The sequence below is a fragment of the Xenopus laevis genome, chromosome 1S (genome assembly GCF_017654675.1).
Source record: "Xenopus laevis strain J_2021 chromosome 1S, Xenopus_laevis_v10.1, whole genome shotgun sequence".
NCBI classification, from domain to species: Eukaryota; Metazoa; Chordata; class Amphibia; order Anura; family Pipidae; genus Xenopus; species Xenopus laevis.
The window spans coordinates 61001682-61015684 of record NC_054372.1 but is presented as its reverse complement, the minus strand read 5'-3'; the positions used below and the strand labels follow the sequence as shown (position 1 = coordinate 61015684).

At 38.8% G+C, this 14003-nt stretch overlaps 1 protein-coding gene across 8 annotated transcripts in view; it reads left to right on the top strand.

Moving 5' to 3' along the window:
- The window catches only part of npnt.S (nephronectin S homeolog), a 63343-nt gene extending 49623 nt beyond the window's left edge, over window positions 1–13720 (top strand). For all 8 annotated transcript variants that reach the window (XM_041579659.1, XM_041579658.1, XM_041579656.1 and 5 more), the window contains 4 exons: window positions 5536–5628; window positions 8850–8948; window positions 9557–9816; window positions 10134–13720. In XM_041579659.1, the coding sequence (XP_041435593.1) occupies window positions 5536–5628; window positions 8850–8948; window positions 9557–9816; window positions 10134–10220 (539 nt within the window). In that variant the 3' untranslated portion in view covers window positions 10221–13720. The remainder of the gene's footprint in view (window positions 1–5535; window positions 5629–8849; window positions 8949–9556; window positions 9817–10133) is intronic.
- The last annotated feature ends 283 nt before the right edge of the window (window positions 13721–14003 follow it).

The following is a 14003-nucleotide window of genomic DNA, read 5'->3' as shown; positions in this document are numbered from 1 at the left end:
TTTCAAATATTTTAACCTTTTTTTTAAAGGGTAAAGAGACTGAAGGGTTAATTTTCAACTTAATAGGCAGTGTCCAGTTTTTTGCACTTTACAAGTGCAGAATATAGTGCGGTCTGCATTTAGCAGTAATATATTCATGAAGGACAGAGGCACATTTGCATCCCCCTTCCCATCTCCTAATTTGTCCATTATTCAGATGAGTGGGAGTTGCTGCAGGTTGCAAAAAGGCTGTATCAGGGCTGGCCCTGTGCACCTTGGGCAAAGTTTTTTTTTATCTGTCTGGGCTCCGGAAATGCTCAGAATTGTGAATGCAATATCTGCCTTGCATGCTTAAGGATAGTATGCAAAAATGAATGGATTAATAAGTAATATCATAAAGCAAAAATATTTTTTTCTCTTGATATTTTTTGTCTGTTTAGCACCTACAAATGAACTTACTCCTTCTAACAAATATCCTATTTTATTTGAGAGAGGATTCCATTCTAAAGCTCTGAAGTGAGCCACGAATGACACTTGGCGTTACTTACAGTATCTTTTTGAGTAACATAGACTGATCAGTCAGAGAACATAACAGATCAGCTCATGTAAGGCCACCTAAAATCATACTATCCTACACAGTTTATCTGTTATCTGCTGTGGAAACATCTGTATTTTTGTTTAATGGCTGCCTCCATCTCTACGCAACAGCTTATTTACATTAACCGTAGTAGTGCTTCTGAAACTAAACACAGTGCATTTGTGAGTACTTCAGAGAGGCATGTTGCCTTTGTTCTGAATGGACCTTAATGAGATGCCAGGGCAGTATCTGGTGGCATTCCATGGGTGGAATGCCAGTCCAATTGCAGCCTATAAATAAGGATCAAGAACAACCTACAGTTGGAAACAAGCAGAGCCATGTCATGCAAAATTGCTTCAAAGATGGTGTAAGTTACAGAGTTCCCCACAAAACTGTTGGCTTGTTAATATAAATTGTTGGTTTTCAGATATCAAAATATTTAAAATATTTTTGAGCTAGCCCACAAAACAATGTGGTAAAGCCTTATAATGGCTTTGCTTTGTACACTTAGGGGGTTATTTACTAAGATCCAAATTTTTCTCATGTTTTAATAAAACACAAACTTGCCATCTCGCCACAAACTCCTATCTTATTCACTTATAATTTATTTTGAAAAATCGGATCGGAGTCAATTCTAATCGTTCTACTTTTTTAAACAAACAATTTATCGAGTTTGCTGTCTGAAACACTAGATTTTTTTGTGATATCGCTCGAAAACCCTGAATTCTTAGGCAGGTTTGAGATGGAGTATTTTCAGATTCTGACTTTTAGTAGCCTCGGGGTATAGTAAATCTCGAAAAAATTGAGTTTACCCCAGTCTCCACTGGTGGTACATACCAGCTTAATGGTGTATAGTAAATAAACTGTGTTATGGAAATTCTAAACCATCTCTATGGAAAAATAGTTCATCTGATAACATTTTTTTTATTGTGTAGTTTTAATAGCTCCCATACATTACTACAAATTGTCAGTATTTTTGTCTCGTTTTACTTCTCTTTTGGCTGATCCAGGTCTAAATTTAGAAATTCTTAAGAATACAAATTGAATCATGTTTGGAAGCTGTCTGGGAGATTGCCTTGCCCACACATGCTTTGCAGTACACTGTCCACAGACAGCATGCCAAAAGATATTAAACAGCACAATGTTCAACTACTTTTAACATTAACTTCTGAAAATGTATACAATAATAAAACTGTACAATGTTTACCAAATGTTTATTGCAAAACATAGGCTAAAGCAAGTTGAGTCTTTTCTGATTCACCTGTGACTTTCACTATCTGTGACTTTCTAGCAGAAAGTAAATGTAAAGGGAATATATAGAATGGATCATTAACCCTGGACAAAAGTACAAAAGCATTGAGGGGAGCAAATGTTTGCCCCTTAGTGCTCATCATTCAAAGAGTACTTTTCACTGGGATTTAGCTGCTTTCTGTACCTCGTGGAAGCTTAATTATCTTGTGTAAGCTGCAAAGTGGAGCACCAGCTGATTTAAAGGACAATTAAAGTTAAACTAAAGAAATAGGTTAGAAATGTTGTACATTATTTTTTGTGCGTCTGTACCAGCCCAAGGCAACCACAGCTCTTTAGCAATAAAGATCTGTATCTCCAAAGATGCCCCAGTAGCTCCCCATCTTCTTTTCTGCTGATTCACTGCACATGCTCTGTGCTGCTGTCACTTACTAAGCTTAGGGACCCACTCACAATATACAGTACACATAAAATAGAAATGTCACAATATAAGGCTGATTAGTAATTAATACAGATAATTACTACATGGCAGCACAGAAACCAGTGCAATTAGCATCAGAATTTAGTAATCAGCCCTGTAACATCAGCTTATATTATAGACCAACCTCATTTTCTGCTTGATAATTTGTGACGACCCCTAAGCTTAGCTTCTCAACAGCTGCTCAGAGCCCACTGAGCATGTGAGTGTCACAGACACTTTCCAAGATGGTGACCCCCTGTGACAAGTTTGAAGTCCTGGATCATTGCTGCTATTGACAAGCTGAAACTTTATGCTGGTGCAATAAGTTCAGTATATAAAACATGGCATTTTCAGCCACATTCATTTTTAGGGTTTAGTTCTCCTTTAAGACAGCTCTGTCTTATCCCCTTCCATGGGACAGTCAGTAAGTGAAGGGGGGCTTTGTAGTCTGCGTATGCCATTGGACAGGTATACAGTGCTGTTTTAATGGTGTAGCCACATGTACTATGTTAAAGGGGGTTGTTAAACAGAGAGCAGAGACCTGTGGCCATTTCTTTGCCAGGCTTCTAAAAACAGGCAGGTTAATTGGCTCCAGATAAAATTGGCTTAACTGTCGATGTGAGTGTGTTAGGGCTCTGACAGACAAGATTAGTCACCCCAAGAGTAATATCCTCTAGCATGGGTAACTAATCTCCTGCAATAGCCAGTGGAAAAAACATACAAGTTGCTTTGGCTTTCCAAAGTCGCCAAAGTTGTCTCGCAAGGAAAATGCAGACATTGACAGGAGTAATGGGGTGGCCAAGTCATATAAAACGATCAAGTTTGTAAATATACTAAATGACAAGTTTTTATTTCATGTAGTGCAGAAACCTACTAGAAAAGACATTGAAAGTACTGTCCCTGTTTTTGTTCCATGCAGGATGCTGCATTTTTGCAGAATGATTTGACTAAATAGGAAAACTGGGACTGGTCCCTCTTGAGTTTTATGTGGGGCCCAGTAACAAGCAAGGCGTGGTAGATAGGAAACACAAACACAACATACCGACAACTTTTGGAGAGCTATAACAGTGATCCCCAACCAGTGGCTTGCAAGCAACATGTTGCCCCCAACCATTTGGAAGTTGCTCTCAGTAGCCTCAAAGCAGGTGCTTATTTTTGAATTCCAGGCTTACAGGAATTATTAAAAACTATAAATAATTATAACCAGTTGAAAAGTTGCTTAGCACTGACCATGTTATAACATACTAAAAGTTAACTTTAAGGTGAACCACTCCTTTTAATTTGAACAATACATTTTTCAAGAAGAGGCTTTGTGCACAGTTAAGCACTATTTAGTTTGGTAAACGAAAGTCAACATGCGCAGCAGCGCAAATACACCGGGCAGAAAGAACAGAGGCAGGGAGAGAGGGGACCGGACATGGGGTAGGCGACAGAGAGGTACGTGCCTGGCTTCCCCCCAGTTTTGTGCCCTAGGCACGTGCCTACTCTGCCTACCCCTAGTTTCGGCCCTGTAGAATGCAATTGTATTAAAGGAGAAGAAAAGTTAAAATCACTGGGGGTACCAAATGTTAGGGCTGGTGCCCCGTGATGGCAGAAAACTGCAGTAGCCTGGGATATTTCTGTTTGAGCACCATGGAGACATCATCTTCCACTGCTTTATTCATTGTTGGTCCAGGGGCGACTCGTGCAGGAGAGTGAAAAAAAAAATGGCTGTTTGTGTAAGTTATTCACTCTACTGTGCATCTGCATAGCAGAAGAATGAAGCAGAGGAAGATCTCTCCATGGTGCTTGCTCTGAAGTGCATTATATTATATATCAGATAATTATTTAATAAAAAATGAAATAAATGTATTTAGGAAAATTAGCTGTGGTGAGGTGATCAGATTAAAAGGCACATAGTTCTTATATACACATCAGAAGTGAACACTCTCAGACACACTCCATAGAAATTGGGATATACTGTATGAAGGAGACAGTGCTTTTTTTCAGGCAAAAGTTTTACTGCTTGACTAAGAGTCCTGCAGTGGGTCGGGTATGCTCGGATTACCCGCAAAAACCTGCGGTACCCTGCGGGTTGCGTTTAGAAGTTCCAGGTGTGGGTATACCCTCGGGTCGGCGGTTTTGCGGGTTGCGGGTCGGGCTGCGGGTCTTCTCAATATCAATATTCACTCCTTTCTTCTGGCCACGTCACTTCCGGTTTACAATGACAGCACTTCCTGTTTTACTCCTTTTTTTTTCTGATCGCGGCTACTTCTGATGATGTCACTTCTGGCTTACAATGACAGCACTTCCTGATTCTTGATGGTCAGCGGGTCGCGGGTTGCGGATAAGGTACTTGCGGGTAGGGTTGGGTAGCGGGTCCAAGCGGGTAAAAATACGGGTTGCGGTTACGGTTCGGGTTCCAAAAAATGGACCCGCGCAGGACTCTAGCTTGACTGTTTGATATGCACAAAGGTTTAGTCCAGGGGTGTCTTTTTGTTACAAGGGCCAGATTTGGTGATGTGAAAATGTGTGGGGGCTTACCATTCCATCTGACATTCAGCCTGACACCGCTATCCCTTCCGAGGAAGCTAGCTTACGACCAGGATCATTCCAGGATCTGGACTTTGGACATGCCTGGTTTAGTTTCTGTACAAGCAGCAGGCACAGAAACTGCTAGCCACTTACAAAAAGATAAAAATCACAACTGACTTCAAAGATCATCTCTCTGCATTTATATGTGGAAAATGATTTGCCATCATTCACAGTTTAGTCTGTTCCATCAGCCTGTGGAATGTTGTGTATATTTCATAATTAAATGAAGCTCTATCACGCAATGGCAGAGATACGTAACTGTCAGCAGAAAGGAACATGGGGTGATTCCAAGCTTTCTGTTGGCCAGTCGTTTTTCAGCTCAATGTGTGACCAACTGGTTTGTTCCTTAGGTAATTGAAGGGTCATTAGGCCACTAATCACCTGACCTGTACGTGCAACCAGAGCTTCAGGTGATTATTACTCAGGAGACTGCCATAGGAATGCCTGTCAAATGCTTGTTTGTCTTTATCCTAAATAACAAAACCTAGGAAAAATGGTGAGCAGACAACTTAACTTCAAAGTCCTATGAAATTGAATAAAATGGTGATATACTATTTTTGGTGAATATTGTGTTTGCGTCCCTTCACCCTTCATATCATATAAAATATTTAGCTCTCAAGGTATTTGCACATACTGTATGTCACATAATCTAGAGATCAAATTAAAGTTGTGACTGGTTACCTTGCTTCACTTGCAGTTCCACGTCAAGGAGTGCAACACAATCTCTTTGATATCTTTGAAGTAGAAAAGGGGCTCAGTGCAGATGAATATGAAGAAAATGATGATCCAGGTGAGATTTACTGTGGTGTGTTTTTTTTTTAAAATAAATTATTTGGAGATTTCTGTCACTGGAGCTAGATTACTAATACTATTATCACCTCTTTCCCATCTGTTCTTCCTTTTGATTTCATGAATTAAACGAGTTATTCACCTTTAAATTGTGCAATTTATATTATTTGTGGGGTTTTTTTTTGTTGTTTAGATTTGTACTCAGCAGCTCTCCAGTTTGGTTTTCCGCAATCTGGTTGCTAGGGTCCAAATTACCCTAGCAATCATGCATTGATTTCAATAAGAGACTAGAATATGATTAGGAGAGGACCTGAATAGAAAGATGCGTAATAAAAAGTAGCAATAACAATACATTTGTAGCCCTAGAGAGAACTTGTTTTTGATGGCATCAGTGACCCCAATTTGAAACCTGGAAAGAGCCAGAAAAGGCAAATAATTAAAAAAACTATAAAAACTATCTCTACTATCACCATCTTTCTGCTCCGATGCTGTGATATATTTATTTATCCTGAATGAGTAAAGTCTTCTCACACTCTATTGAATCACTAGAAGCATGTTGCTACTAGAAGACTGTCATTGCAAACAGAGCAGGTTTATATGTCTTTGAGTCTTTAATTCCCTAGTATAGGCCAGTGGAGAGAGCCTCACATCTTTGTAAGTCCCCTTTCTTCGCCGAACAATGTAGCAGAACTGCAGTGGCTTAACTATAGAGGAAACAGACCCCACAGTCACAGGGGGCCCAGACTGTGGGTTCTGCTTCTTCTATAGCTAATAAGAAACCCTCCTTCCCAACCTCTCTGTCTTACTGGCAAGGAAGGAGGAAGCAAGTTGTGCAGGAGTGGGTGGGGTCAGTACAAGGTATGGGTGGGGTGGAGGCGGGACGTGGGTGTGGCAGTTGAGGGACGGGAAGTGGACAGGAGGATGGGGATTGGAGCACTCTAGTTACGCCACTGCAGAACTGAATTGATGTCTATTTGTGCAGAATACAAGAAAACATTCATACAGTGGGAACTAAACTACCCACTGCTATTTTGTGGGAATAATACAGTAGAACCCCCATTTTACTTTTTTCATGGGAGCAGAAACAATGGTGTAAAATCCAGGAAAATGTAAAATCAGGGAAATATATAATACTGTAGATTACATATTGGTGGTACCACAAAAATGATTGTAAAATGCATGAAAACTTAAAATCAGGGGATATAGAATTGAGGTTTCACTGTATACAATAATACTGTGTCTGTATGAAAAACATGCAATATTTTTGCATCTATATTTTGCCAAGGGCAGGAAAGGCATTGAAAATATTTTTGTTCAAGTTTTGGTTATGTTTCTGCATGATGCCCATTTTTAATCTATTTGAGCAGATTAGGATTGCTCGCTCCCATTTCCATTTTTAAAACAGATCAGATGTAGGAAAGTAGCTCTTAGAAGTGCTTGAGTGAACAATCCCTTACTGTTGTACATTAGTCGGTGTACAGTATACAGTATCTCATGATCTGTGTTTGTCATGGTCCAGAAATTCTGTGAGGGATGAAAAGTAATTCCGAGGGAGTTTCTGCTTTGATTCAAGGATGGCAGAGCCTGAACTGAAATATTCACTTGGCATGTCATGATTAACTGGTGCTGAAAATGTTGAAGGTTACCAAGAAAAGGAATTGCTGTTCACTGAGTAGAAAATAGATTGTTATGTAAGTCAGTTCACTGTGATCCAACTATAGTGCAATTAGTTTCCTAAATTGTGAATTTTATATACAATACAAAGGAAAGCACAAACAGAGATTTGCTCTCATTGAAACCCTTCAGACAATGTCTGACTTGCTGAAACACATCACTTCCAATGAGTAGTCACATGGCACACTGGAAATATAACCTGAGCATCACAAGATGTTGAAAGCACAATGGCAGTACAGGTATATATTCTCCATGGACCCAGAATCCCTTCCAACACTACAGTTAGGTACATTTTTAACCAGCTGAGGAGTTTTGGCATTACCTTGATTAGCCAATAGTGGGCCAAATTTTATTAGATAAACTGATCTCCTAATTGATATTGAATATCGTTTTTCCCCAATAATAAAAATGTGGCCCTCAGTTTTGTGTTGATGGTGACTGTGAAATCTGGATATTAACCTTGTTCACTGCAGTGTTCATAGAGCATTGGAAAAACCTGGGAGATGTGATGGGGATCTCAGTGCACTGGTGAGGCAATATACTACATTGTATAACTAATATAATGAATTGGGGCTAGCCCATTCCATAGGATGTGAGGTCAGCTATTAAAGGAGAAGGAAAGGTTAAACCAATGTGTGTTGCCTGTTAGGTTCTCACCAGCGATTCTAGTTGCTCATCTGTGACTCCTCTATACTGTGCTGCCATTTTGTTCCACTGTCCCAGACATCCCCTTGCTGTCCTTAGTGAGTGCATGTGTAGTGCACAACCTCTTCACAAATTCTGTACAGCACTTTGCTCCAGCTGCAGTAGGCACAAGGGATGCCTGTGACACCAGAACAAGATGGCGGTGCAGCAGTCCTCAGACATTACTCCAGGCCAGTGAAGGCTGGAGTAGCAGGTAAATGACAAGAATCACAGGGTCGCTTAACAACTTGGCAACCTCAGTGAAATGACCTTTTCTTCATTTAAATTTGGAGAAAAGAGGTTTTCGTCTAAACCCTTAGGAATGTTGAAGTTTTGAAATTCTCTACCGGAAGCAAGAGTACTGGGAGATTTATTCAATATAGGGTTGGATACCTTTTCTTCTTCTGAGACAGAAAGAATTCAGCTGGGAATTCAACTACCTCTAAATCAACTAAATGCTGGGTAGGAATAGATATAGCCGTTCTACAAATCCCACAATAATCCAACATAATATCAAAGGTTAAAGCAGACAGGCATCTGAAATCTTGCAACATCTGGGTTACATTTATAAAAAAACATTTCCAAATAACACTTTTCCCCACATCTAAGGGACAGTAGATAATATTGCCTCCAGGGTCGTTGAGACGTTAAGCACATTTCTTATAGTTCAAAACTCCATATCCACCCTCCTTAAGTTTGATTACAGTAAGATATTGGCAAGCATAGTAATCTTACTATGTTAGATAACAACAAGATGACTGATATAGGGCTGATTTGTTTCATTGGAGACACACAGCGGAGGTTATATTCTTTTTAAATCTGTAGGAAACAAAAAGTATGAATATTTTGTTCTTTGTCTTCCAGGTGCTTTGATTCATTCCTGTAATTTTGACAGTGGACTGTGCGGCTGGATCAGGGATAAAGACAATGATTTACATTGGGAACTAGTTAAAGATGAGTCAGGTATGAAGATTTGTGTTTTCAACAGTAGATTAGGTATTGGTTGAGAGATCTGTTAGATAAAATGATATGTCTTTTGGGTAACAGGGGAGCAAGGAGTTTTTCTGGTTGTTGAAGAATCCACGAAAAGAGAAGTGTGTAGTTATCATTAGGGGCAGTTTTATCAAGGGTCGAATTTCGAGTTCTTGGGAGTTATTTAAAACTCCCATAACTTAACATAAATTTTCTCTGAAAAAAACTTGAATGTCAGGAAGGCTGCAAACAACTCCAAATCGATCCCAGGACGACTTCCATGGGCTAAAACAGCAATTTGGCAGGTTTAAGGTGGCGAATAGTTAAATTTGAGTTCAGTCAGTATGATAAATTTCAAAAATCGTTTTTGAATTTTTAAAAAAATTCGAAAATTCAAATTTGAAATTCGAATTTTCACTTCGGACCTTGTTAAATCTGCCCCTAAGAGTTCTAGGGGATTATTTAAAAGAGGGTAAAGTGTTAGCTAAGGGCAGCTATTCTTAGGGGATTTCCTAAATGTAACGTCTGCAGTGTACAAAAATGTGGGTATGGTTTTTACATTTTCCAAAATGATCAAAACATGATTATTTTATTTACAGGTGGGCAGTATCTAACAGTTATGGAGCCCAAAGGACATGCAGGAAAAGCAGCACGATTGGCCCTTCATCTTGGACACCTATCACATTCTGGAGACCTGTGCCTGTCTTTTAGGCATATTCTGTCTGGGGAACATTCTGGCAAACTCCAGGTCTTTGTAAGAAGAACTGGTGCTTCTCATGGACCTGCTGTTTGGGGGAGGAATGGAGGAAATGGCTGGAGAGAATCACATATAAATATTCTGGGAAAAAACATCAAGAGTGTAAGCATTAAATATACATTGCATTTCTCATTATAACGAAACTTATTAAAAATGTCTGACTCATAGTTATAGTAGTAGGTATAAAAGGGAAATAACTTTACCCCATCAAATAACCTTTACACTGGCTAAAATGTTTCCAGTTGTGCACAAATGGAAATGCCAGATTTATTAGGGGAAACTTCTTGACCACAAACCACAGAGGGAAGCTGTAACTTTTCCTAAAGAAAAACACTTCCACTTGATAATTGAAGTAGGATGTCATTGTTGCCTTTAACCTTGTTCACCTAACCATCCTAATGGGTTTTTGTATTTAACAGATCATTTTTAAAGCTGAAAGAAGTAGAGAGAGAATAGGACGACTTGGGCTTGACAACATAAGTTTGAAGAGAGGTCAATGCCTCTAAAACACATTCGAGCGGAACTTAAAGTGACAGCCATTCAATGCCTGGCTACACTCAGGAAAAGACCACAAGGGAAATTCAATGCTCTTTTGAACTTCTGATGGAATCGGAATTCTCAATGATACTCTGTTCCCACCTTTAAGAACCCGATAGTGGACACAAAACTTCAAGTCAGCATGTTTCCAAAGAATACTTTTATATGTATATATTAACAGTATATATTACTCAAGATCAATTCCTGGAGGGGACTGAAAAGAAAACTAGGAAAATGCATTTTGTTTATTTGCATACTATTGAAATACCTGCTCGTATACAGCAACAGGAAGCACAGCCCAGCACCCCTGTTAGTATGAAAAGTCATGTCAATCCTTACTGTATAATAACATTTATCTGTTTTAACAGAATTGGCCTCCAGAAATAGTGTGATGGGGTGTAAATAAATCTGTTTGGTGTCCAAGGTCATATACCCAAATTATTACTGGTACAGTGGATACAACAATGCAGAAATAAGCCTGTGTCCAATTGCATGTCTTATCTAGCGTGTCATTCCATCTAGTCATCTCCCAGCATAGCTAAAAAATAATAATTAATAATAATTCATCAGCTATGGGAATGGGATGCAATGTTGGCACATAACCAGTGATGCTGCTAGCGGGATGTCCTATCATATGCATAGAATGGATAAGAAAAAGTGCCTTATAAGTATAAGATTACATATCCAATAATATTATTTTAAGACGATGATTTCAATCCTCCCTCCGTTAGATAAACATCTAATCACAACAAAGTAGAATCAGTCAGGACTCAGTTCTATCTATCTAGTAAAATCGACTTTGTCCAAACTAAATAACACCCCAATGAATATTATAGGGGGAGGTTCACCACATTCTAACAGGCCATCTAAATCATAATCAGACATCAACGTTGTGCCATATATTAGCAGCACATTACCCAGACGTAGCAAGTGCCAAATCTAATGAAAGGTCTATTTATACACCAAAAACAAATGAACCGTTACATTGACATGCATTGCCAAAAGTGCTGTAATAAGAAAATAAACATGGCTGTAGAAAGATTCATATTTAAAGACAATTAATCCAGAAACTAACACTAGTACTGATTAACTGAAGTTATCTGGTTCCACTTCCATATAAATGTACTTTTGGTGACAAACTGCATATTGATTTTCAGGATGCCATGTTGAAGTGTATACTTTAGCTCTGTTTTGTAGAAGCAACGTGCCTTATTGCATGTGCCAAATGTTTGAAAATGACTGCCGATAACATGGGGGGAAAAGAACAAGTATACCTTCAATTATAAACATGTGCAGGGCCTATGAATACTCTGTATGAGTAATGTAATAACAGGAGCAAAGTTTACACCATTTCTAGTCAATGAAACCAATCAGATGGACACATTATACAATAGTCTGTGTGTATAAGACAACATCCAGCAGATTGGAAAGTGTTATTTATGACCATTGGCCCAGCCACAAGTCCAGATTCCCATGCTTTTAGCCATGGCTCCTGGGACAAAAGTCCTTCATTTTAAATACAGGCCACGAGGAGCAGGAAACTCCTGTAATCAGGTAGACAGTAAGTACTGCACTTTATGGCCAGTGGTGCTTCTTAGAATATATACATTTGAATAACAAGTCATCTAGTGACCATTCCATGGGATTCTAATTTCTCACTGCCCACAGATATATATATGAGATATAGGGGGTTATTTATTAAAGTCTGAATGCCAAAAACGAATTTTTGGGGATTTATTATACCCATGAGGATGGAAAAAGTCTGAATCCAGAAAATCCAGCATATCAGACCTGCCAAGGTTGTATGTAAGTCAGTGGGAGAAGTCCCGAAGATATCCTGATCTGCGCTGGGTTTCATGCAATAATCCGAAGAAAAAAATTCCGGGCAGAAAATCAGTAAAATTTGTATGATTCAATTTTTGCACGATTTTTTTGAGTTTTTTCCCACACAGGACATTTTTGGAAAAATTTAGTTATAAATAAGGGGATATAATCTGTGTGGATTTGGTCAGAGTCGTTTTCAGAAAATACTCGGATATTTTTGGATTTTTGATAAATAACCCCCTAGAGTCCATCAGTCTGCACAGTTTGTTACATACTGTAGATTAAAAGCAACAAATGAAAGTAAAAGGTATGAGAAAACTCAAAAGCAGCACATTCTAAATTTCATGATTTCATTAGAATTTCTGATGTAAATTCAGAAATTCCCTCTTGGGCATACAGGATTTTTTTGGGGTGTGGGGGATTGCATTATGATCTGTTTGATATATTCATATGTTGTCATATGTGTTCTTTAATTTCTTTGGCACTTATATGTAGACAAGCTGCCTTACTAGGAAGCTCAATTCTGTTTGTCTATTCACCTTAAGGAAAGGAATAAATCTGATATTTATGAAATACAGATAGCACATAATCCCCAACGGCCCTATGCAGAAGAGACAGTCCTGATTTGCTGACCGGAACTGGGACAGGCTTACCAGAAACTGGGTGGTGGACTGGCTGTAGAGTCCTGAGCGGGTCCATTTTTTGAAACCCGACCCATACCCCCAACCTGAACCCGCAACCCACGTTTTGACCCCTATGTTCCCGCTACCCGACCCGCAATAGGCCAACTAACCTTCCAACCTGGGGGACACGTGAAACCAAAGGTGATGTCACATTTGCCTGGAAGTGACGTCACTCCTGTGCCAAATTTTCCCCAAAAAAATTAAAAACTGGAAGAACCACAAGGGTGGGTACCCAGTTGGTTTAACTGCGGACTGCCCGCATGGCCAAGGAATTTTGCCCAAAACCCAACCACTTTGCGGGTATTCTGAGGGTACACGACCCGATGCAGGACTCTAACTAGGGGAATGGATGGGTTCTAAGGAACCAGTAGGAAATGTAGGGAGGAATGGTAATAATAATAAAATGCCAGCAATACCCTGCAGATCTGCAGATAATGCAGCCTGTCATAAAACGTCACCACTGAACTACTGAAATTCAAGTTAAAGGGAAATCGTGTATATTTTGTCTGATACTGTATTTGAAATTTGTTGAAACCCTTGTTTCTATTCCTTTATGGTTTTTGTCACAGTGTAATATTTCTATCTGGTCCTCCTTTATAGATTTCTTTGATCCATCACAAAGTTAGCAGTATTCAAGCTCAAGCAAATGAACATTTCCAGTTCATGAAATTGCTTGACAATTTATATTAATTTATTTGAGTATCTGAGTTAACAGCTTGCACTGTACTTAGGGCTGCTGTTTTTTATGTGCGTGTTTTTCTTTTTTTTCTACCATATTTGGACATTTCTTTGTTTTTTTAAAATAGAAACTGTATATAAAGGTACACTGAAAATATCCTTCTTTATTTATAAAGAATATGTACCAATACCTGACAGTTCATACCATTTGCATCACTTTGTTTCTGTATTTTATTTAAATACTGTATCTGAATATTCATGGAATGAATAAAAGATGTTTTGATCTAGCTGTTTTACTTTCATTTTTTCCTTCCTGCTACAAAAATAACATATTGTTAGAAGAAAGCGAGGTCATTACTAAAAAACATAAGTTACAATTTGCAGTTCAAGACCCTCTATGATAATAACAAGTTCACAGATATAGAGAGAAAGTTGGTCATTCAGTCATAGGTGCAACAATATCTAGGGCAGCAAATAGGTTTTCACCCCAAATCTTACCCTAATTGACATTCAACTTGGGGTTCAGATGTATCTAAGAGAGCAAATGGTCATTCTTCCAAAATTACC